Below are 21,995 nucleotides of genomic sequence, written 5' to 3'. Positions count from 1 at the left end.
CTGTTCCTCTTGTCGCCAGTGTCATCATAGGCAGGGACTGAGGTAGCGCCTAACCGCTTGGTATTCGACCCCTACAGACACATCCCGTATCGTCTTCTTTAACCCAGCTGTTGAATAGAGTGACGACAATTCCGTCTCCCCGCTCTCGCGGGCCTCTTTTCTTCGCTTTGCGAGTTTCGTCTTCTTCCCGGTCCAATATCAGCTAGTGTCTTTGCATTGGGGACATTTCATCTAACAGCTGAGGCATCTCTCTTGCCTCAAAGGGAGGCCTTTGTTGGTCCACCAAGATAGATAAACTCAAGCTGTTGGGATATTACACCATCTTACAACATGGGCTTGCGAAGCTACTTCAGGGCCGATAGCAGGCCAGTAGCCACTCCAGCGACTTCTCAAGAACCGCCTCCTCTGCAACAAAGCCAGGCCGCTGTCATGTCTGAGAAGCAACCTCCGCCATTTATAAGAGGCAACGAAATGGAATTACAGCCCCCTGCAGCTGTAAGGTTCCCCTCGCGACCCCAGTCCATATCTGGCCGCTCCTATAGGAGCTCTGTGTTCGTCGACGAGATCAAGCACGAAGTCATGGTCAACTATCTATACCAGCAGCAATGCTCCCAACTTTGGGTCAGCGATGGCTCGGGAGAGGCCGAAGGCGTGCTCTTGCGGAAGTCCAGAGGCCACTATATGGCATGTCCGCCCCAGTTGGGCAGCTCCCCTTTTGCCATAGCTTGCGCGGCGCTCAATGTTCAGGTGGGCATCTCTATTATGAGCAGTCATGACGACGCTGACCAGTCTTTAGTGTGCCATGACCGTAAACTCACGTGTCATTAAGACCTTTCTCCAATGGTCCCCGGATGCCGTGGACGTCCCGTTGATGAATGGGTTGCGGGTCCAGATTTTGCCCACGATCCAAGACCTCACCCGAGCAAGGAAGCACCAGTTCGCTGCCTTTGTCGCTTCGGAGGGGTTCTTGGTAGTTTGGGACGACGACGCGCTGCACTTGGTGCAGAGGGCCAAGGCCATTGAATCGGAGCTGATGGAGCTCGTGTGGAAAACCGGAATCACTGACGACGATGATGACGAAAACAAAGGCTCTGCTGCTGCTGAGGCTGAGATTGATGAGGAGACTGGCGATGTGAGGCCCGACCAACGCCCGATTCATCTACAAAACAGCGTTCTCGTCGCCCTGACCATGATTCTTGTCCTTGTCGCCCTTGGAGCAGCTTGGAGACAGCTGGCCATCGAGGTCTCTGTCGACGGCGATTACACGCGCCTCGCCCTCATCGCCCTCTTTCCCGTCCAAATATTTTTCACTCTCTTCTTTGCTCAGGTCATAATCGGCTGCTTGGCTCAAATCTTTGGGCCGATTCGCCAACTGACCGTCAACTCTAAGTTCTATTCTGGACGCCCCCCGAAAAGACTGCAGACAGATGTGCTTCCCCACGTCACCATCCAGTGTCCCGTTTACAAGGAAGGCTTGCAGGGAGTTATTATTCCCACAGTCAAGTCTATCAAGCACGCTATATCCACATATGAGCTGCAAGGTGGCTCGGCCAACATGTTCGTCAATGACGACGGTTTGCAGCTCTTGTCCGAGGAAGACCGCCGAGCTCGCATTGACTTTTACGCCGACAATAGCATTGGATGGGTTGCACGACCAAAGCATGGCGAGAATGGCTTCCAGCGCAGGGGCAAATTTAAGAAGGCGTCCAATATGAATTTTGCTCTCATGATCTCGTGCAAGGTCGAGGAGAAGCTGCAGATGATCAATCGCCACGCTGAGTGGAGTCAACACGACGAGGCGCAGGCTTACGAGCAAGCCCTAACGGAGGTCATGGAGGAGGATGGCCGTGCCTGGTCGGACGGCAATATTCGCGTTGGAGACTATATCCTCCTCATCGATTCGGACACGCGCGTTCCTGCCGACTGCTTGCTTGATGCCGTCTCAGAGATGGAACAAGCCCCTGACGTGGGCATTCTGCAGTTCTCATCTGGAGTCATGCAAGTGGTGCACACATACTTCGAGAACGGTATCACTTTCTTCACCAACCTAATCTACACGGCTATCCGATACACCGTCGCCAATGGCGATGTAGCCCCCTTTGTCGGTCACAATGCCATCCTCCGATGGTCGGCAATCCAACAAGTCGCCTACCAAGATGAGGATGGGTACGACAAGTTCTGGTCTGAAAGTCATGTGTCTGAAGACTTCGACATGTCGTTGCGTCTGCAGTGCAGTGGATACATTATCCGACTGGCCGCCTGGGCCGGCGAGGGCTTCAAGGAAGGTGTCTCGCTGACCGTGTATGATGAACTGGCACGCTGGGAGAAGTATGCTTATGGCTGCAACGAGCTGCTGTTCCATCCGATCCGGACGTGGCTTTGGCGCGGTCCCTTCACCCCCCTTTTCCGCCGATTCCTCTTCTCCAACATCCGCTTCACATCTAAGGTCACCATCATCTCGTACATTGGAACATACTACGCCATTGGAGCGGCGTGGATCATGACGGCGGTCAATTACTTCCTCATGGGGTGGTTTAACGGGTACCTTGACAAGTACTACATCGACTCGTGGAAGGTGTGGTTTTCCATCATCATCATTTTCAATGGGCTCGGCAACGTTGCCCTAGCCGTCATGCGCTATCGTATTGGTGAGCGCAGCCTGCTGTGGGCTCTGTTCGAGAACTTCAAGTGGACAATTATGCTGGCCATCTTCCTTGGCGGCTTGTCGCTGCATGTTAGCCAGGCCTTGTTGTCGCACATGTTTGAGATTAACATGACGTGGGGTGCGACGAGCAAGGAGGCCGAGTTTTCTAACTTTTTTATCGAGGTGCCTAAGGTTTTGAAGAAGGTGAGTTTACAGGGTGTCTCTTTCTCACCCCATCTGTTTTTTATATCGTTCCTGGTGGTGTTTGGTTCTCGTCGTCATAGTGTGGACTTGTCGGTCTTCATCCTCTCACACTTTGCCCCGTCCCTTCTGTGTTGTACAACAGCAGCCACTTGTAAATGGACTGACCGACTGACTAAATCTCCTTAGTTTAAATTCTCCATCATCTTCGCCCTCATCTCCATCGCCGGTATGGTCATCCTTGCTGTGGCTCCCTTTGTACCTCACGATTGGAAGATTAAAGACTTTGTTGCCATTCTGCCGATGTCGACAGTCGCGGCCAGTCACTTTCTACTGCCCCTGGCGCTGAATCCGGCGCTCATGACGTTTTCATGGTAACGATATCGACCACATGCTGCATCATTTCATAAGAGACGCAGGGTTGAAAAGTTGAAGAAAAAAAGGAAATGGAAATAGGAGGAACAGCAGGCCGTGTCCGGGTAATAATATCAAGCTAAGTCATTCTAGCGCGGGTCTCTTTCACTAGGTATCTGGAATTGTCCATTATTTTCCTTCTTATTAGACGATATGGCCTACTAAAGGCAAGGCATCTCGGGTTCCCTAGGCTAAGTGTGGGAACGTTACAAAGGACGTGATGGTTCTATGTCTAGAAAAATGATATCCGTGCCAAAACACAACAGGAACTTCTAGCATCGAGCCGCAATATAGCAATTAAGACATGAGGTCTCAGAACTTTGGAGATTCGAAACACAACAGATGTGTAGATCAATTCTACGTCTAGTCTACCTGAACGCCTCTATACCAAATCCCATCGAAGCTGAACGTTCTAACCAGTCTACGCTTCTAGCGACTCTTGTTCAAATCTTCCAAGGTCTAGAACAATAACCATACTTTTCCACCCATATAATGCGACGAACTATATCCCCGGAAAAGACCGGTCATGAACAAGCATCATCATCTCATCATTGCCACATTAGTTGTCCTCATCATCAGTGTCCAGAGGATGCGGCGTGCCCTTGGGGCTGTTGAGCCACTCAATGTGCCTCAGGCGACGACGGACCTCACGCTCCTTGAGCTCCTTCTTGGTCATCTTCTTCTTCTTCTTGGCCTTGAACTTCATCTCACTGTTGTCCTCAGCGCCAGAGTTGACGGCAGAGGCGGCGGCCGAAGACACGGCAGTGCTGGTGACGCCGCTAGTGACACCACTAGTGATGCCAGAGCCGGGGCGGCTGTCCTCGAAGCGGTCGAGGGCGATGGAAGCGTTACCACGCTGGGCGACGCGCCCATCGTTGACGTGCCACTGCTCGGAGCACAGGGCGCCGACAAACTCCTCGTTGTGAGAAATGAGGATGACGCCACCCTTGAACTCGCGGATGGCGACGGCGAGACCACCAAGCGAGTCGCGGTCCAGGAAGTTAGTCGGCTCGTCAAGGACGAGCAAGTGAGGGTTGTTCCACATGGCACCCGCAATGACAACCTTGACCTTCTGGCCACCGGAAAGAGAGCCAATCTCGTTGTGGTTGGCAATCTCGGGGTCGAGACCTAGGTCCTCAAAGTGCTTGGAGATAACCGTGGGCTGGAGCTCACGGTAGCCGAGACCCTCGCGCGATGCCTCGTGATCGTCGAACTCCTGGACGAGCTTATCGAAGCCCCACTCAATGAGGGTCTCGCGGGAGACCTGGCTATTGTACTTGGGCAGGTAGCCGCGCCATTTACTGCACGATGTTAGTTTGAGTTCCTTTGGTCAAGCATGTGGGGACTTACACTTCATATTGGAAGGTCTTCTTGTACTTCGATCGACCAACCAGCGACTCCAGCTGCCGGGGAGACTTGCCATCCCCAAGGTCAATCTGCTTGTCCATCTGCTCGCGATCCTTGTCAGACATCAGACGGGTCTGCTTCATGTGAACCTCGCGGTCGTCACCATTGGCGTATCGCCACTGCAGATACTGGTTTGGCGTCTTCTCGAGGTGCATCTCAACGTGCTCCAGAGCGTGCTGCTTAATGTAGCCGATACGGAGGTTAGGGTGCTTCTCGACCTTTCCACTACTAGGGATGACTTCGCCAGTGAGCAACTTGATGAGAGTCGACTTGCCGGCACCATTGGGACCAATGATAGCCACACGCGACGACAGGGTGAGCTGGCAGGACACATCCGAAAGCGATGGCTTGGGCGCCTTGGGGTATGTGTAGGAGACGTTGGTCATGCGGATGATGGCTCTGGTCTGCGACTTGACACCAGTCAGGATTCCCGGGGGAGGGAATTTAAACTGGGCATTGGCAGCAGACAGGGTGTAGTAGCTCTTGGCCTCGGGCTTGATCTTGACAAAGTTGGCCAGGTTACCCTTGTAGCAGGCCAGCTTCTTGTTGGGCTCGTAGTGGTAAATGTCGGTGGTGACATTGTCCAAGAAACCGGAGTCGTGAGAAACAATCAAGCTGGTGATATCGGGGTGCGACTTGAGGTAGTTCTCCAACCACGCAACGTTGGCAACGTCGAGATGGTTAGTCGGTTCGTCCAGCAGGAGAACATCAGCACGCTGGAGCATGGCGCGAGCCAGGGCAAGCTTCATCTTCCAACCTCCAGAAAGAGACCCAACCTGCTGGGCCTGGCGACCCTCGGGGCCAGGGGTGAAGCCGAATTCGGTCAAGACTTCAGTGATGCGCTCCTGGCCCTGAGAAGCAATGGTAGGATCCTTGGAAACAAACTCGAGAATGCTGATTTCGGCATCCTCACCCTGGTTATGCTCCACGTAGCACGTCCGCAGGACATCCTGGGGCGGGAAACCCTCAAGCTTTCCATTGGCAATGCTGCGCATGAGTGTCGACTTGCCCGCACCGTTGCGACCGCAGAGACCGTAGCGGTGGCCCTTGAGAAGACGCAGGTTCGTGTGGGACAGAAGAAGCATGCCACCGTATGCCAGAGAGAAGTCGGCATTGACGATCTCAGTCTCACCGTCATCCTCTTTCTCAGGGACGCCGTATCGTCGCTCATCTTCCTCCACATAGTACTGCTGGACGGCATCCGCCACCTTCTGAGGAGCCTCGGAATGTTGCATCAAGTTCTGCAAGTAAGGGTTGACCCGAGCAGAAATCCTCTGAACAAACCGATAGTTGACGTCAACGGCGACCATCTCGCCGATGTAGGGACGCACAGTCTTGTAGAGATCCGACTGTCCCTCTGAAACACCACCGTTCTTCTTGATGTACTCGTCGAGAGTCTTGGCGACATCCTCTCCGGTGGTCCGGGCCACGACATCTTTGTCGTCACCCATGGCCTTCTCCATGGTGGCAAGTGCACGTTCGGCCAACTCTCGGACCTCGGGGAGCGAAGCTCGATCACAGACGGCCTTGACACCTGGGATCAGCTTGGGGAGGAAAGTTCGGGCCTCGACAGGATCATGGACAAGCTTTGTCAGGTTCTCCACGATGACAACGGTCTGGCGCAGGACTTCCTGGGCAGTGGTGGGGGTGTTCAGGGAACGCTCGACGAAGGGAGTGAGGAGAGCCAGGACGGGGGAGGTGACGATAGCAACGAAGGTCGTCTGAGACAGGGCATGGATAGCCTTCTGGAGGGTCTGAGTGGACGGGTGTTGCATCGTGTCGATGAGGAGAGGGATGCGCGGGGCAACGTCGTCGTTGGATAGGAGGGTTGTGAGGGAGTTCATGGTGTGGACGGCTTGCTTCTCGACCTCGGTCTTCAAGTCGTGCATGCCGTTCTCAACGATGGGAATCAGACCGGCAAGCTTGGATCCCATGGACTCGCGGAGCAGATCCTTCTCGGCAGCCTCCTCCTTGGTGCCAGAGAGGGAAACCTTGGCCTTGTCCGCCATCTTCTGCAGCAGCTTGAGGGCCCCGACGGTGCCCTGCCACTTGTTTGACTTTCGGGAGAGGTAGTCTGTCAGCGCTGGGAGAAGTCCGGCAACGAGGGCCTCGGCGCTGAGGTTGCCGAAGAGGGCGTCAAGGCCGTACTGGGCGGCCTCCCGGACGACGGTGCCCTTGTCTGCCAGGGCGTCCAGCGCGCAGGCGAGCATGCCGCCATCCTGGGCTAGGAGGATAACCTCGCTCAGGGGCTGCTTGGGAGGAAACCGCTCAAAGATGGCGCCCAGGAGATTCTGGCTGCACTCCCTCCGGAGGCCGCTCTTCTTGTCGGCGGCGGCCTTCTTGACCTCGGCGAGGATGCCATACTGACGAAGGCCAGTGGCACCGACCGAGTTGAGGAGGAGCTCGCAGAGACCGTAGCAGGCGTCGATAGAGGCGGCCGAGGTCTGTGCTGTGAAGATGGTGTCGAGCAGCGACGAGACGACCTCCTGGGATGGCGGGGGAGGGGCGTCGTGGGACGGCGGGGTCACAGGATGAGGCATCGTGGAGGATGTTGGACGGGGTATCGTATCCTGATCTTGGTCGTCTCGTGCTCTCCAGTGATGGAGGCAAAACGCAGGCTTGCTGCTGGGGTATCGCGCTGTCGAGTTGTGGATTGATGGAGGGGAAGAGAAGAAGGAGAAGGCCAGGTAGTCGGGGTGGCGGCTCCTGTTATGGTTGGGCGGGTGGTACCTGAGCGGCGCATGGGAAATTTTTCAGAAATCCCCCCTTATCGCTGGCCTTATCGCACGGTATTCCCACCACAGGGGCCCATCCCACCCGTCGGCCCCGCCAATCTCCAAATCTGTTTTACAACACCTTGTGGGTCGTCCCAGCAGCCGCTCCAAACTCTCAGCCACTCTCAGCTACGCCACGACACGAGCAACTGTGTATTGCCATCTGTACCTGAGTAGGTACTACAGTGATTATTACTCGTAGCACTAGAAGCTGAACACGCCTCAACAAGGGGCAAGATCCTAGGACAATGCATGGCAAGAAAGTAACGGCCAATATTCACGTGAATCCACAGCCAATCTACAATACATGGCTCAGCTATCAAGGGTATAATGAACAAGAAACATCCCGGCACTGCCCACCGTAAGTTGGAAAGATACGCCCCATCACCGTGACCTCTCTCAAGGCTCGAACCAGCCCAGCCCTAAGCCCGGCTCCGCCACTTAAGCATTATTCTCTCCGCGTAGCGCCACCGGTCCTTGGAACTGTGCCGGCGCCGCCGCAACATTCTGCATCTCCATCCCCTGCGCATTCTCCTTGGGCCGGAGGTCCCTGCGGACCCCCAGCCGCTGATCTCCCGGCCGATACTTGGTCTTGAAGCGATAGTATGTCGGCGGCCGGGGGCGGCAGAGGACAGCCGCAAAGTTTTTCCAGATGCTGCCCTGAGAGTACGCTCTAAAACGCTCCTTCTTGAGGAACTTGTGAGAGTTCATGTACTCCCGCGTGGTCTCACCGCGGGCCATAAGGAAGACGTGGTATCCCATCAAAGCCGCGGGGTAGCAAAATGTGAGGAAGCCGAGGATGAGCAGTGCGAAGGGGACGCGAAAGTGTCCCATGGCATCACCAAAAGTTATCTCTTGGCGTCGCTGGTAGAGGAGAATCTGAGTCAGGCTTGTGGCAACGACGTACATGGAGAGAATGGTGCCGGATGTCACAAAGGCAAAGAAGTATCGGTAATTGCGCTTGCCCACACAGTTGTTGAGCCAGACACAGTGATGGTCGTGTCCTTCGACGCAGTTGTCGCAAAGGCGGCAGTGGTGCGCCCGAGGGGGTCGCCAGATGTTACACGTCCTGCAGTGCTTGACGGGCACCTCCATGGCTGCCGTATTGGACTCGGCCGACTTGACAAGGGTCCAATCATTAGTTGGAGGCCCCAGCCGTAGCGGGTCATCATTCATATCAAGCGGTGGGAATTGGTGGAGATTGCGAGGGAGGATCTGTGCCGGTCAGCTTCAGTATTACGTTGGATTGATCGATGGCAATTGCGACTTACTCCCGGGTCCGTGACTGACGCATGGATAAATGATGACATGCAGACAAAGGCAAGGTAAGCAAAGGTTATCGGAATGGCGGGTGAGACATTGTGCCACAGCCACGGTGCAGAGAACACAAAGAACAGAACACACGGGACCACAATGAAAAGGCCCGTAGCCAGGTTGATTGGTCGCCCTTTTGTGTTCTGCCACCTGCCGCCAAGGCAGAAGTTGGTGTTCCCCTCGAAATACTGGTAAACTCGGCCAGCCTCCTTGTTCTGCTGTTCCCGGGGGGCGGTGTGGTGTCTCGGATGTCCCTGCGAGTCCATCTGGTGGAACTTGGGTGACGATGCGCCTGAGGAAAGCTTCTCTGCACCTTCAGTGTTGCGAATCTGACCCTGGCTTGACTCCCTCCCGGAGAGAAGGAAGCTCGAACGGAAAGACCGGGGAGACTTGACAGGGCTAGGAATATTCCCGGAAACGCCTTGATAGTTCTTGTCCACATTTACTCTGAGGCCGTTTCGATTGGCATCCGAGTTTTTGTTCAAGGGACGCACACTGTCCGTGAGGCTTCCAGTTGGGTAGTGGCCGCCAGTCGGGCTGGTATTAGCCGTGACGCGGTCCTGCTCCGTCATCTCCGTGCCCCGTGAAGGAGGAGGCTGCAGGTGCTCATCATAACCGCCGGGGCTCTGGGCAGTCGCACCACCCGGTCGGTTGGAGGATGTGCTGCGACGCATCACACTTCCGCCAATATCCGTCACCGCATCATCGAGGTTCAGGTGCTGGGACTGCCGCTGTTGTTGCTGTTGTTGTTGCTGCTGCTGCTGCTTCTGTTGCCCAATCATCGTCACCGGTCTAGATCCTCCCCTGTGTGCCTGAAGCTTCTGGGAGCTCATCGGTCGGAAGAATGCGTTGGATGTGAGTGAAGGCACATGGCTTTGGCTCATCCGGTTGCGCGTACGTGCGGGAGGTTGGGAGGGATTCGCAAAGGATTCTGGCCGCGCAGGGGCTCCAGAGATTCGGTTCTTTAGGGTCGATTTCGACTTCGCAGATGTCACCGTATCGCCAGTATCTGGTCTTGAAGCGCCGCCCACGCTCTTCCCGCTCGGCGCAACCCCATCGTCGCTCAGTCGAGATGATATCACACTAGGGGAAGTAGGCGGGTTTTGTTTCGAGAAATCGTGCGACGCGGGGAAACCATCGTCCGGTGCAAGTGATGTAGGCCGCCTGGACGCCATGGTCGTTATAAAAAGTTGCTGTGCTTAGGCGGCTTAAAGCATCGCCGTCCGCTGAAGAGCTGAGTCGTCGACTTGGACCGAAGCCGTTCCTCAGCGCGGGGCAACAGAGTCAAAGGTTCGGTATTTGTGCCCCCTAGTCGAAGCTCGACGGCTCGATTGTTGAGCCCGGGAATCTGGCCCACGATGATGAATGGTGTCTTGGATCTCAAGAGTCGTCGGGGGGGGGGGGGGGAGGCCGAATTGGAGCAATGACGACGGTACGGGGTAATCGGAGGAGATGGAGCAAGGAAAATTAGGGTTCAGGGAAAGTGGGACGCAAATCAGTCTGATACGAGTAAAGAGCCTTGGAAAAAGAAAGGGTTATAAGGACAAGGAAGGTGAGGTGAAGAAAATTAGACAGAGGGAGAGACTGGTTCGGACGGCTGTGATGCGTCTTGGAAGAGCTGGACAGACGGGTTGGCCTGCGTGATGTTCCTTTTTTGCTCTAAGTACGGGGCAACACTGCAGCGCGGCATCGTAGAGCACATCCCGTTAGCGTATTGTTACGGCATGTCTCAACTGCCATTGGTGCACAGACACCTCATCACACCTGTAAGGGGCACTATGCTTCAACGCTCTACTACGAGTACTACTATTCCACTAGGCCTCTAGCTGACGACGGCTTCAAGTTCGAGTCAAAAGCCCCTTTTATATAATAAGCTTCCTACTCGTAGGAAGAATCGTGTATTCTCTAAACATATTTTAACCTTCTCACGTTCAAGCCAGGAATCGCGTTGCGGCGCGCTAGCCATTGCGCCCGCATGCCGTGGAAATTGCGCCTTGGATATTGCACATGGAGCTGACAGGCACACGCAGAGGATTGTGGCCTAATTTTTCAGGCACTAAGTTGGCCGTTCCCAGAGTCTATTACGAATACTACGAGCACTCGTAGTTGTCACAAGGAAAACGTCATGACGATTACATAACCGACACGTGACATGTCAGAGAGCTAACCTGCAGCTGCATTGACCAATCACGGCTCTTGGATCCGGGTTGGTTGAGATCATACGAGAAACTCTACTGGGAGAGAGCTTCAACCTCGAACGACACCTCCTCAAACACCCGACTCTACCTCCCAAGCGCACAGCAAACAATCACAATGGCGTCCCGCGTCGCATCCCGCCGTCTCTTCTCCTCCACGCTTCGCCGGTTCCAGGACCAGGAAAAGAAGGAGCTCACGAAGGAGTCCAAGCAGAACCCCGAGATTTTCGTGCGTCATAATTACTTGCCGAGCTTCCCACACGCTGGAAGAAGCCGCATAAGAGGAACGCAAGCCATGGCTAACAGTTTTCTTACAGGTCCTCGGTGGCGTTATGGTCGCTGCCCTCACCGGCGCCGGCTACTACTTCGGTGCGTCCACCATCTCCCCGCGCCCGCCCTCGCAAAACATAGATCAAAACTAACATGCAGCCCCGCAGGTCGCTCGCCCACCACCTCCACCTCCGAGGCGTCCGTCAACATCCCCAAGGACGGCATGCCCTGGGAGGGAGGCGCCCAGGGCAAGTACCAGTACCACCCCGGCGGCGACCCCAGGGCCCCTCCCAAGGACGCCCCCAGCGCCCTCAACGCCGTCGTTATCCCCAACGTCACCCTTCCCAAGGAGCTGCACGACAAGTTCAACAAGTGGGGCAAGGAGGGTTTCCCTTAAACGATGCCTCAAAAGTTTGGCTATCAAAAGTTTTGCCAAGGAGGGGTGGGAGCGGAGAGGATGGGACCATCCGAACTGTGTAGATATACGGCTTGGGTCGATATGTTCGACAGGTTGTTTGACTACGGAAATACAAAATTCTTAGACTCACTCCTTGACCAGTTCTCCTGGAAAGTGCCGGATTTGATGGCTGTCCCTAGTGTGACTGGGTGGAACCGAACTCGGGTCTGGATTCACCACATCCATCCATCAAGATCGGCTTCAGCAGAGGATCTATTACATGAGCGTGTGATGAGAGACATGATAAAATAATCATTCACGTCGTGTACTCGTGATGTGTAAAAGCTACTTTCTAATCCAAAAGAGTATCCAGAAATGATCCTTGCGGCGCCCATGTACAATATCGCCCTACGCCACCAACTCCTCGATCTCCTCCCCTGTGAGCCCAAACAGGTAGAGTAGATCCGCCAAGCTGTCCCCGTTGAGCCGGGCTCCGGCCTCCATCTGCACACGCGGCTTCGCGTTCCACGCAACGCCCAGTCCAGCCTTCTCCAACATGAGCAGGTCGTTGGCCCCGTCGCCGACGGCGACGACCTGGGACAGAGCGATGCCCTCCTTGGCAGCGATCTCTACGAGGAGGTCGCGCTTACGCTCCTTGCCCACAATGGTGCCCTTGACCTCGCCCGTCAGCTTACCGCCCTCGACGATCACCTCGTTTGCATACGCATAGTCCAGGCCTATCTCTTTGGCAAGCCAGCCCGTCAGGGGTAGGAAGCCTCCGGAGAGCACCGCCGTCTTGACGCCTAGCCGCTTCAAGCCCCTGATCAGCTTTGTGACCCCATTGGTCACGTCGAGGATCGGCCTAAGGTCCTGGAAGACGGTCTCCGGCAGGCCCTTGAGCAAAGCCACCCGTTCGCGGAAGGACGCCTCAAACTCCAGCTCCCCCAGCATGGCCCTGTGTGTGATGTCGGCCACCCGCTCGGCCAGATTCGGCGGGTCCTTGATGTTGTCGGCCAAGAGGTCAATGACCTCTTGCGTGATGAGCGTGCTGTCCATGTCGAAAACGACGAGCCGGGGGTGTCTCCTCCATACCGACTCGCGCTGCAGGTTGACGTCGACGTTCCACTCCTGCTCAAACCGGTATATCATCTCGTGCTTGCGCAGGTCCTTGAGGGACAGGTACTCGGGCGATGGTGCCGGGGAGAAGGTGAGCTCGACAACGCGGGGGGCCTCCTGGTTATCGAGACAACGGTGCGAGGAGTGCGGCTCGTCCGCATTCGGGGGCATGGGGAAGGTCGACATGAGATGGAGGAAGGATGTGATACAGAGGGGCGAGATGTAGGAGCCGTAAATGTGGTCTAGCTTCTCGCCCTCGTGGGTGGGGGGCTCAAGAGGGAAGACGTTGATATCCCTCGTGGGAGCCATGTTGGAGGGGAGGGACTCGTCGCTATCGGCAGCGGCACCCTTGGGGGGTGAGCGCGATCCCGGAGCGATGCCATGGGCACCCCTCTCCTTGTAGATGAGAGTTGCGACGAGACGATCCGACTTGCGGCCAGCGAGAGGCGCGCAGTTGGGGTGGGAGTAGCTATGCGTCACTCCGGAATCGACAACGGTAGCGGGGCTATCCTCGGAAGGAATGCCCCGGAATGGGAGGAAGGACTTGGGCGATGAGGCCTTAGAGGAAGTCAAGTCCTCGACAACGGTATCGATTCCATGGTGTGGCTCAGGCCGGCCGGAGGCCCGATACTGCTGATGGTCGCTCAGATAGGAGCTGCTACGCATCGAGCTGGTCAGCTGGGGTCTGGAAGCATTTTGCTTCTGCGGGGCTGCCGCGTCGTCGGCCATGGCGTTGGATGCGCGCGGGCGGGATCGGGGAGAAACAAGGTACGGGGCGACCTCGAGGCAAGGGATCCCACTAAGCCAAGTTGCGGTGGTTATCGTCCAGCCGCCACGGTACCTTTGGGGAAGGAGCAGAAGGGTTCGAGCGTCGCCGGGGCTTCACCGCACACCGCATACATCAACATAAAAAAATGACGGGAAGTTGAGGATCAACCGTAGTGGTGTCATGGTGGTGGAGTGTGAGATGGGGTTGCCAAATCCAATCATCCAGTCCATCGGGCAGTTACCCCGCCGGACGTTAGAGGTCATGGGTGGCCAATTGCAAGCGCGGAAACCAAGGCGCCAAGAATTTGATATGGGCCTCTCAATTGGCCATAAATCGATTCTGTCGCAGGTTTTCTGGAACTGTGGTTGGCTCAGCTAGCGCGCTGGCCAGAGCCCACTGAAATATTTACCGGCTTGGAAGATGGCGTCATTTCGACAGTCCGAAGCGTCACTGCATCTAGTTAGGTAATACACCACGTATATAAAAGGCGATGGCACGCCGTGAATCCCATTTTGTGGTTCAAAAAGGCGATCACAGGATATCGAGGGTCGACCCAAGGCCGCTAGATAAATCATGAGAGCATTCGGTGGCTTAATATGGTCACTATCCGTGGGCTCCCTGTGTGGCAGTGTTTAGGGTACCTTACTATAAGCACACAATGTCGAACAGGTAGGATACACGGATGCAACTTGGGGATGATCACTCCCATGTTCATCTTCTCCAAAGTCGACCGTGGGTATTAAAAGCCTGGACAAAGAAATCAGGGTCCCGGGGGAACTTGATCTCCGTGCTGCTGACACAACAAACCTTGAATAGTCAGAATTATACTTCGACTTCGAGAACAATCGCATTCTGGCAGTCGGCATCCGACGCCCGGGATGGCATGACGGCCGACGACCCGTGAGTAACAACGGCACCCCACCCTGCCGAACCCGGCAACCGCCCACCACTCTTGGCAATGGCAACATCTGCTTCAAAATCACGACGTCCCGAGCTGATGACCAGTTGGGCCAGCTGTGCCGCTCAGAGCGCTCAATGCTGGGCCTTCCCTAGTGGTTGCATAAGACGACTGAAAAATTGGTAGACGACTACAGTGTATGAACCACCGCCAGTAGAAAAACCAAGCTTCGATTACTACCTACTATGTTGGGCGGCATGTTGTAAGCCAGTAGCTTACAAACGTCGCCTCGATTCTTCCCCGGATCTCCGTCTATGATGACATGGGCCGCCCGACATGATCTCAATCCAAGATCCAGGTTGATGATTCAGCCCAGGCACGCGAGACCCTTCCCACATTTGGATCCGAGAGCTCCTCCACGCTCTAGATGTACCCGCTACACCCCTCTGCCCTCGGACTGTCGCTGTCTTTGGGGTAGCTGTTACTAGACTCAACGCCAGCCGAGCCTCGGGGGGCCAATCACCTCACACGCCCGGGCATCGCGAAAGGAATAGCGTCGATGTCGTGATCACTTCCACTCACAGCGCCCAAGTCCACCAAGAGAGAGCTTTTTTCACGGCGGCGAATGGCGATTGCGCAATAACCAGGGCTCGCCATTGCCGGCAACGATGGGTTTCTCTCCTGCTAGGCAGCTGTGAGCCCGACGAGCCCCGTGCCCACCAATTGGTCACCAGTTCTTGTGCTTGTTGTTTGCTGGCCGTCCTTTCCGACTTAAGCAGGACAAGCCCCCTCTCACTGACCTGTCCGTGTTGTTGATACCTCTGACCTGATCTTTGATACTCCCTCCTCTGAATTCCACCTTGAATACCATCTTCTGGAGATCGTGTCTTGCTGTCCCTGTCGTCAAACCCGCATCAGCTTTGAGCTATTCGTTGGGGAAAAAAAACCCCAGGAAACCAACCTCTCATACCTTTAGTCGAGACCGACGGCCGCCTGTCGCCTAGAGGCTCATATAGTCCCTGCTCCTCCCGTGGTCCAACCCTCTCTCCTCTCTTGAACTGTCACCACCTTTCCTTCTCTCAGACTCTTTAAAATATGGCCTCAGTCATGGAGCAGACACACCCCCAGTCGTCCTTCCAGGACGGAAAGCTCGACCACAACGAGATCGACTCCGGATACACATCCGGCCAATCCGACTATTCCCCCTCTGCCTCAACGCCAAACCTGTCGCTCCTGTCTCTCACAAAAGCCCATATTGAGCACCTCAACGAGAAGCTTGAGCCTCTGCACCCCATGGACATCCTCCGCTTCTGCAAGATCATGTTCCCCAACCTGTACCAGTCGACGGCCTTTGGTCTGACCGGGCTCGCCACCATGGACATGCTATCCAAGATCCAGGAGGAGAACCCCGAGTCCCATACTATCGACCTCATCTTCCTCGACACCCTGTACCACTTCCAGGAGACGCACGATCTTATCGACCGCGTCCGGGAGCGCTACCCCAACGTCCCTATCCACATCTTCAAGCCTGACGGCGCTGAGACTGCCGAGCAGCTTGAGGAGGTGTACGGCAAGGAGCTGTACAATACGGCTGCTGAGATGTACGACTGGATCGTCAAGGTTGAGCCTCTTCAACGTGCGTACGACGAGCTCAAGGTGGCTGCGGTGCTTAACGGCCGCCGCAGGTCCCAGGGTGCTGCCCGGGGCACTATCCCCATCGTCGAGCTGGACGAGGAGCGGGGCATCGTCAAGATCAACCCCATGGCCACTTGGTCCTTCAGCCAGGTCGACGCGTACATCAAAGAGAACGACGTGCCGTACAACGTCCTGCTTGACCGTGGGTACAAGTCGGTCGGCGACTGGCACTCGACTAGCCCCGTCGGCGCGGGCGAGGACGAGCGTGCGGGTCGCTGGAAGGGCCAGCAGAAGACGGAGTGTGGCATCCACAACAAGAAGTCGCGGTATGCCGACTTTGTCAAGGAGATGGAGGCAAAGCAGCAGCAGGAGCAGCAGCAAACGCCATCGAGCTCGGCGGTGGATCCCGTCGTGTGAACGGCATCCCTGGTCGCTCTAGACGTGTCTTATGATTTGGATTTGAGATGATGGGCTGCATTTGCATCGGCGTTTCTTGAGGATTTTAAAAAGCGGAGATATACCATCCAGCAGGGCGTTAACTGACTTGATTTTGGCGAGGATGGGGGGAAGGAGGGGTCTAAAGTAGATGATGGTGTAGATCATGCTACACATCAAAAGAAGACAGACTTGAACTGAAATGGCCGCGCATCGCTTGATGACTCGTATTGCTTGTGAATGTCGAGGTGGATTGAAGATGAAAGATGGCCGATCGTGAGATTGGAAGCTGCAAGTAGGGTCGTACGAACAAAGAGCTACGAATACCCCGCGTCGTGTACTCGGTAGCGTCGTTCAGATAGCCCACTAACATGACTTTGGCCATGACGCACTTTTTCACGACTTCCCATTAGCAGCCTCCGTCATTCTATTACCTACTGAAAATCCCCCTGTCAATCGAAATCGAACGTCGGATCGTTCCCACCATGCAGGGTCTGCCGGCCGCCTCTGGGCATTTCACAGCAAAGAAGACTAAGATTCTGAGCCAGCTGGCGGTGCCTGATGCCGAGTACTCTGACGCCTCGCCCAAAGGCTCCGTTGACGAGGGGATCCGCGATCTCATAGCCGAGATCAATGCTGTCGATGGGATTGTCACGACGAGCAGCTGTGCCGGCCGCGTGAGTGTCTTTGTGGAGGGGAGGAAGACGGTCGAGGTGGGAGGCGATGGCCAGGTAGCTGGTGTAGGAGGCAAGGGAGCTGGAGGAGCCTGGCTGTTCGTTTCCCATGATCCGGTCACAGAATCGCACGACTGGATCAGTTCTCTGGACCTGGCGGCGCCAGCTGGGGAGAAGACTCATGGATCATCCGCAGACAGGAGGTTAATACACTTCAAGTTTGAACCTATGGTACGTATTTCCTATTCTATCCTGAGGGATGGTGGTTAACAGGTCCTGAGATCCTCCATGTCCTCACAGCCTCACTGGCTCATGCCCAACTCATCCTCCGCTGTGGCCTCCACGCTGGCTTCCGTGAGTCTGGCGCGGTCAGCCTCACCGCGCCTTCTGCTCAAGACCACCCGACTCCTGTGGTGGCCATCCGATCCATGGGGTTGAGTTTGGAGTCTCTCATCGGTCACCAGATCGAAAGCCACCGAGAGCAACTAGTGTCTACAGAGTATCTACATTCACTAATGGCCATTGCCAACGAGCGTTTTGCCGAGAACACAAAGCGCATTGAGAGGTTCCGGGAGGCCCTCCGAGACCTGTCCAGACCGCAACCTACCAAAAAGAACCTCGACGGCGAGGACTGGGAGGATCCAGCGGCAAGACGGGAGCGCAAACGCGCAGAAGGGTTGAGGAGGAGAGCAGAAATGCAGAGTGCAAAAAATGGGGCACCACCCGTCGACTCTAACGACGCGGAGGCGGTAGCACAGCCGCTGTCTGGGGTTTGAAAAAGCCTTAAAATGGCTCGGATTTGTATACCTCTATGCAACCTTTACCACTGCCGCAGTGCCGCAATGCCGTAATGTACAACATGACCGTTCATTCCATCTCGCCCGCCCCGACCAATATCCATCATTGTAGACCCATTTCACGACGTCACCTTGTTCACCCAGTCCTGCTCCATCTTCTTCACCTCGGCCTTGAACTTCTCCACCTCCTGCCAGCAGTCCAGCGGCCGGCGGTCGTTCTCGGTCAGGCACCGCACCACGTCGAGGCGCGAGCTCTCGACGCCCTCGGGCAGCGGGACCAGCTGCTTGCGGTCCTCGAGCTTGCGGCGCAGTTCCTCGACCTGCTTGTTGACGGCGTGGCTGGTCATGCCGGCCTGGTCCTCGGACGAGCTGGCAGCCGCGGCGGCAATCTTCTCGTGGGCGACGTTCAGGGCCTCCGACTCCTTCTTCTGCAGCTTCTTGAGCTCCTCGGCGACGCGGGCCTGGACCTGGGACTCGATGAGCCGGGCGCGGGAAGCATCGGTCTGGTAGAGGGGGTTCACGATTGTCAGTTCGGATCCAAGGGAGGGAAGTTGGCATCTGTAACGGCAGTGAAAAGGGAGAGGCGTACTTCGTGGCTCGACTGCAGGGAGTCGATGAGGTCTTGTGATACGGAGCTTGGGCCCGAGCTGTTTCCATCAATGTCAGTTGCTCAGCAGGGCCATTGGGGGAGGTTGACCGGGCCGGAGTGGACGTACGACTTGAAGACGTGCGCCGCGGACGGCTTTGACTCGCTGGCACCCATGTTGCCGGGTGTCAATGGCTATGCGACAATTGTGGACGACCGGAGGTGCAGCAACTCGTGATGCGCTCGCTCTGGAAATTTCCGGGCTGCTTGTCGTCGTCCGGTAATGGCCCGGCAGACATGGTTGTCTGGTGCTTATGTAATCCGTCATTAACCAGCGAACAAGTTTCACCTACTCCGTAGGTACCTTGGGTACTACTGAGCCGGATTGAACTCGTCATTTCTTGAGATCTATAATTCTGACCTACTCTTTTCTCTCTTAGCGCCCGCAAGACAGTATGCAAGAGAATGTATACTCGCAATGCCTGCGACTACTCAGGCTTATTGAAGCAATAGCGATAGTATCTATTGGTGAAGGGGCCGACCTTTTTTCAGGCCCTAATAGCGCTGGCTCTGGCCACGAGGGCTGGCTCTGATGCCCATGCTCCATACAAAGTCTCGAGAGACGAGACCGCTGTTGTAAAAGAGTAGATAGTAATACAGCACTGTAATTGGCTTGTATATCCCCATTTATTCGTACTTTCTACCTATATACCCGTACCTTCACCCAAGTCTAGCAGGTACGTAAGGTCACAGCATATACCTTCACATCATTAAGTCCACTCGTAGGTATGAAGAGTATGTGGGAAGTACGGCTTAAATTAGGTCTGAATATACGAAGAGCCATTTTCTAATATACGAATAGTACTGCTTGTTTCAAATAAGGGGGTTGTTTTCTAAGTCATTTTGACTCAGTCATGAGTATATCCGTGTGCCTCATTTTCTAGCATTACCTAAGAAGAAACATAGAGCAAGAAAGACTCGCTGGTTTATTGGCTGCTTTGCTAGGATCAATCCATCATCGAAGGGGCCTAGATGTACTACGGAATACATGAGATAAGAAATAGTTCGCCTGTTATATCAATTCCGCTATGGTCATATCTAGCCGCTGCGACCTCACTATTGTTCTAATTATTCCACTCCGGTAAGTGGTTGTGGACAGCTCGCCATATTGGCCAACCACGATTTACTTTGAAGCTAACCTCCTGTGGAAACACAAGTACACAGTTATTCAGACGGCTCTTTATCAACCGTCTCTCGAATGATGGGTTCTTGAGCACGACAATCTACCCGGTATGGTGCCTTGTCGTACAAAACTTGATGAAGTGATGACATGTAATACCGTATGCCTGATCGTTTGGCAGTGTTGCAGTTCAGCTCTGCCACGATAGTGCAAGCGGGACAGACTGAGAAGCTAGGTAGTAGTGGTATCCCGGCCAGCATCTTTGCCATTTGTGCGTACCATGTTGAGTCATGCTGCCATACATACTAGTAGACTAACGTTTTTGGATGCCGGGGAGTATAGATACCAAACACCCGTCGTACAAAATGGAATGTGTCTAGAAAGATTCACTTTTTAGCAATATCAGATTCTCGACCTGCAACTAAGCTGGTTGCCTACAATGGCTGCCAAAGTCAACTAGGCAGAGCCTGAGGTGGTCTTCGCGCCCTCGACGGCACACTCCTAGGAATGCTCTAGTCGACAAGACTCTCGAGGGATCCCTGCCATTGATCGAACCAAACGGGTGGCTAAAGGGAGGCCAATGTAAACCTTCCGAAGTAGGTGAGGCTAGTAGCACAGCCCTTTGCCACTCGACCTCACATGAGTGCTATGCCATATTACAGGGGCAAGGGACTTATCTTCTCGGAAAGTCGCCCCTGGATCCGGCTGTGGATAAGGGTGGCCACGCTGTGGGCGTCACCGTCACTGCCAGGGCGGGTGATATCTTTGTCTTTCCGGTACAGCGATGAAACAACATCCAGGAAAAATAAGATCTAGGAGCTAACGGGGACAGGGCGGGATAATGCACTTTGTGACAGCAACGGAAGACGACTATGAGATCGTCGGATACTTTCCTCTGGTATGTCTTTAGACAGCCTAGATCACTCTCGGCCGCTGCCCCTGTGCTGCTGAGCTCCCAACCAAATCAGACCCCTTGGGTGGCTAACAGGGCGGTAGAGCGGGAAGAACTCGCGCGAGCAGCTGTATGGCACGGAGTATGCGTGCAGTACAGGGGAAGGAACTGAAAAGATGCGAGAAAAGTGTAAGTTAGTGAGCGTGCCTGAGCATGACCCAGTTCACGGCCCGGAGAGCCCGATGACAGAGCTTTGGTGCGCCAGAGATGAAACTTTTCATCCTAAATGCCAAGTAATGGACTAGGCTGCGAATGGGATCTGGTGCCAACGATGGCTTGACGAGACAGATTTGGGGGGTAGGAACGTGGTATACGTGGTAGGAGTGTAGGAAGCCTCGCTGAGCTGTCGAACGATAAAGAAAACCCATCCTCTTACGATATTTTTGTTTTTCTTTGTGTGGATAACCTCTTGTGGGAACTGATGTGTTATCGTTTGAACGTTGCATGTAGCCTGGCCAGACCCAGTAGGTGAGTGTCACCTCATTGGATGTGAAGTGATCCCACGAGATGGTCAGTCTAGTATGAGCAATTTGGCGTGTTTCAATCCTCCGTGAGCCACGTTGCTGTTGTGGTTGTCGCTTCGCCACCGATAGCGCACAGCGTTACCTCTTTTCTCAAGTGTTGCAAGAATGAGCAATGTTCCCGACCTCGCGTTCATTGTCACTTCCAGACAAGATCAGAGGCATGAGGACGTCATCTCACTCGCAGGCGTCTGTATCCGTATCAGGTCAGATTCTCGCCGCCTTTGGTTCCGTTTGGTCCGGGGTTCATCGGATCCTGGGTGTGGCCGAGGTTTGCCGATGGGGTGGTAGTACCAAGAGATTTTGTCGAGATAGAGTTGTGTTTAAGGCTCTCCATGACGGCAAGGATGCCTCGGTGGTTGCAAACATCCAAGATCAGTTGCAAGGAGGCCGAGGGTGGGGGTGGGCCTGTGACAGGTTCGGGGCCATGACTCGGAAAAGGCTTGTTGAAGGCCCATCAACCTGCGACGAACTAGCGCCCGCGACTGATGGCGACGGAGGGTTGGCGATCCGGGTGTCGCCCGTGATCTGACCATTGGGACGAGATGCGGTGGAAACCGGCATCCGACTTAATATATATGCCAAGGCTGGTAGGTACCATTACCTGAAATTCGTGGGTCTGGGTGGTCATCGGATGCAAAGACGTGAGGGAGGAGGAGGAGGAGGAGGCGAAGAGGTCGAGGCGGATGAGGATCGGGTTGCGAGATGGGGAAGCTGGCTGGTGGATGACGATGGGCGGCGACGGACGAGCCTTACTCGCAGCCGCTTTGGAGGCTCGTGACCGGGTCTCCTGCGGCCTCCAGGCTTCTTCCAGTG

At 55.1% G+C, this 21,995-nt stretch overlaps 8 protein-coding genes across 8 annotated transcripts; 4 read left to right on the top strand and 4 right to left on the bottom strand.

Annotated features, from left to right (window-relative positions):
• Nucleotides 1-330: 330 nt before the first annotated feature.
• ACO1O0_005282 (glycosyl transferase family group 2-domain-containing protein) lies at nt 331-3,223 on the top strand (the record flags this gene model as incomplete). Its single annotated transcript, XM_083194707.1, has 3 exons — nt 331-747; nt 797-2,848; nt 3,035-3,223. 3 exons carry the CDS (start codon nt 331-333, stop codon nt 3,221-3,223), a joined length of 2,658 nt encoding a protein of 885 aa, XP_083049620.1.
• A 595-nt stretch (nt 3,224-3,818) lies between these two features.
• NEW1 (translation termination modulator NEW1) lies at nt 3,819-7,206 on the bottom strand (the record flags this gene model as incomplete). The annotated part of the gene is made up of 2 exons (XM_083194706.1): nt 3,819-4,560; nt 4,610-7,206. The coding sequence occupies 2 exons, from the start codon at nt 7,204-7,206 to the stop codon at nt 3,819-3,821; spliced, it is 3,339 nt and encodes a 1,112-aa protein (XP_083049619.1).
• A 675-nt stretch (nt 7,207-7,881) lies between these two features.
• On the bottom strand, nt 7,882-9,929 carry ERF2 (palmitoyltransferase ERF2; the record flags this gene model as incomplete). The annotated part of the gene is made up of 2 exons (XM_083194705.1): nt 7,882-8,655; nt 8,712-9,929. The coding sequence occupies 2 exons, from the start codon at nt 9,927-9,929 to the stop codon at nt 7,882-7,884; spliced, it is 1,992 nt and encodes a 663-aa protein (XP_083049618.1).
• Nucleotides 9,930-11,067: 1,138 nt separating this feature from the next.
• On the top strand, nt 11,068-11,616 carry ACO1O0_005279 (uncharacterized protein; the record flags this gene model as incomplete). The annotated part of the gene is made up of 3 exons (XM_083194704.1): nt 11,068-11,178; nt 11,267-11,318; nt 11,387-11,616. The coding sequence occupies 3 exons, from the start codon at nt 11,068-11,070 to the stop codon at nt 11,614-11,616; spliced, it is 393 nt and encodes a 130-aa protein (XP_083049617.1).
• A 408-nt stretch (nt 11,617-12,024) lies between these two features.
• On the bottom strand, nt 12,025-13,461 carry SER2 (HAD-like domain-containing protein; the record flags this gene model as incomplete). The annotated part of the gene is made up of 1 exon (XM_083194703.1): nt 12,025-13,461. The coding sequence occupies one exon, from the start codon at nt 13,459-13,461 to the stop codon at nt 12,025-12,027; it is 1,437 nt and encodes a 478-aa protein (XP_083049616.1).
• Nucleotides 13,462-15,494: 2,033 nt separating this feature from the next.
• Nucleotides 15,495-16,451, top strand: MET16 (phosphoadenylyl-sulfate reductase (thioredoxin); the record flags this gene model as incomplete). Its single annotated transcript, XM_083194702.1, has 1 exon — nt 15,495-16,451. One exon carries the CDS (start codon nt 15,495-15,497, stop codon nt 16,449-16,451), a length of 957 nt encoding a protein of 318 aa, XP_083049615.1.
• Nucleotides 16,452-16,954: 503 nt separating this feature from the next.
• Nucleotides 16,955-17,919, top strand: ACO1O0_005276 (tRNA methyltransferase TYW3; the record flags this gene model as incomplete). Its single annotated transcript, XM_083194701.1, has 2 exons — nt 16,955-17,374; nt 17,425-17,919. The coding sequence occupies 2 exons, from the start codon at nt 16,955-16,957 to the stop codon at nt 17,917-17,919; spliced, it is 915 nt and encodes a 304-aa protein (XP_083049614.1).
• A 140-nt stretch (nt 17,920-18,059) lies between these two features.
• Nucleotides 18,060-18,703, bottom strand: ACO1O0_005275 (Mic19 family protein; the record flags this gene model as incomplete). Its single annotated transcript, XM_083194700.1, has 3 exons — nt 18,060-18,443; nt 18,530-18,587; nt 18,657-18,703. The coding sequence occupies 3 exons, from the start codon at nt 18,701-18,703 to the stop codon at nt 18,060-18,062; spliced, it is 489 nt and encodes a 162-aa protein (XP_083049613.1).
• Nucleotides 18,704-21,995: the final 3,292 nt, after the last annotated feature.

Source organism: Amphichorda felina (genome assembly GCF_050947745.1).
Source record: "Amphichorda felina strain 45539 chromosome Unknown scaffold_5, whole genome shotgun sequence".
Classification (NCBI taxonomy): domain Eukaryota; kingdom Fungi; phylum Ascomycota; class Sordariomycetes; order Hypocreales; family Bionectriaceae; genus Amphichorda; species Amphichorda felina.
Note: the sequence above shows the minus strand (reverse complement) of the source record. Positions and strands in the feature narration are given on the sequence as shown.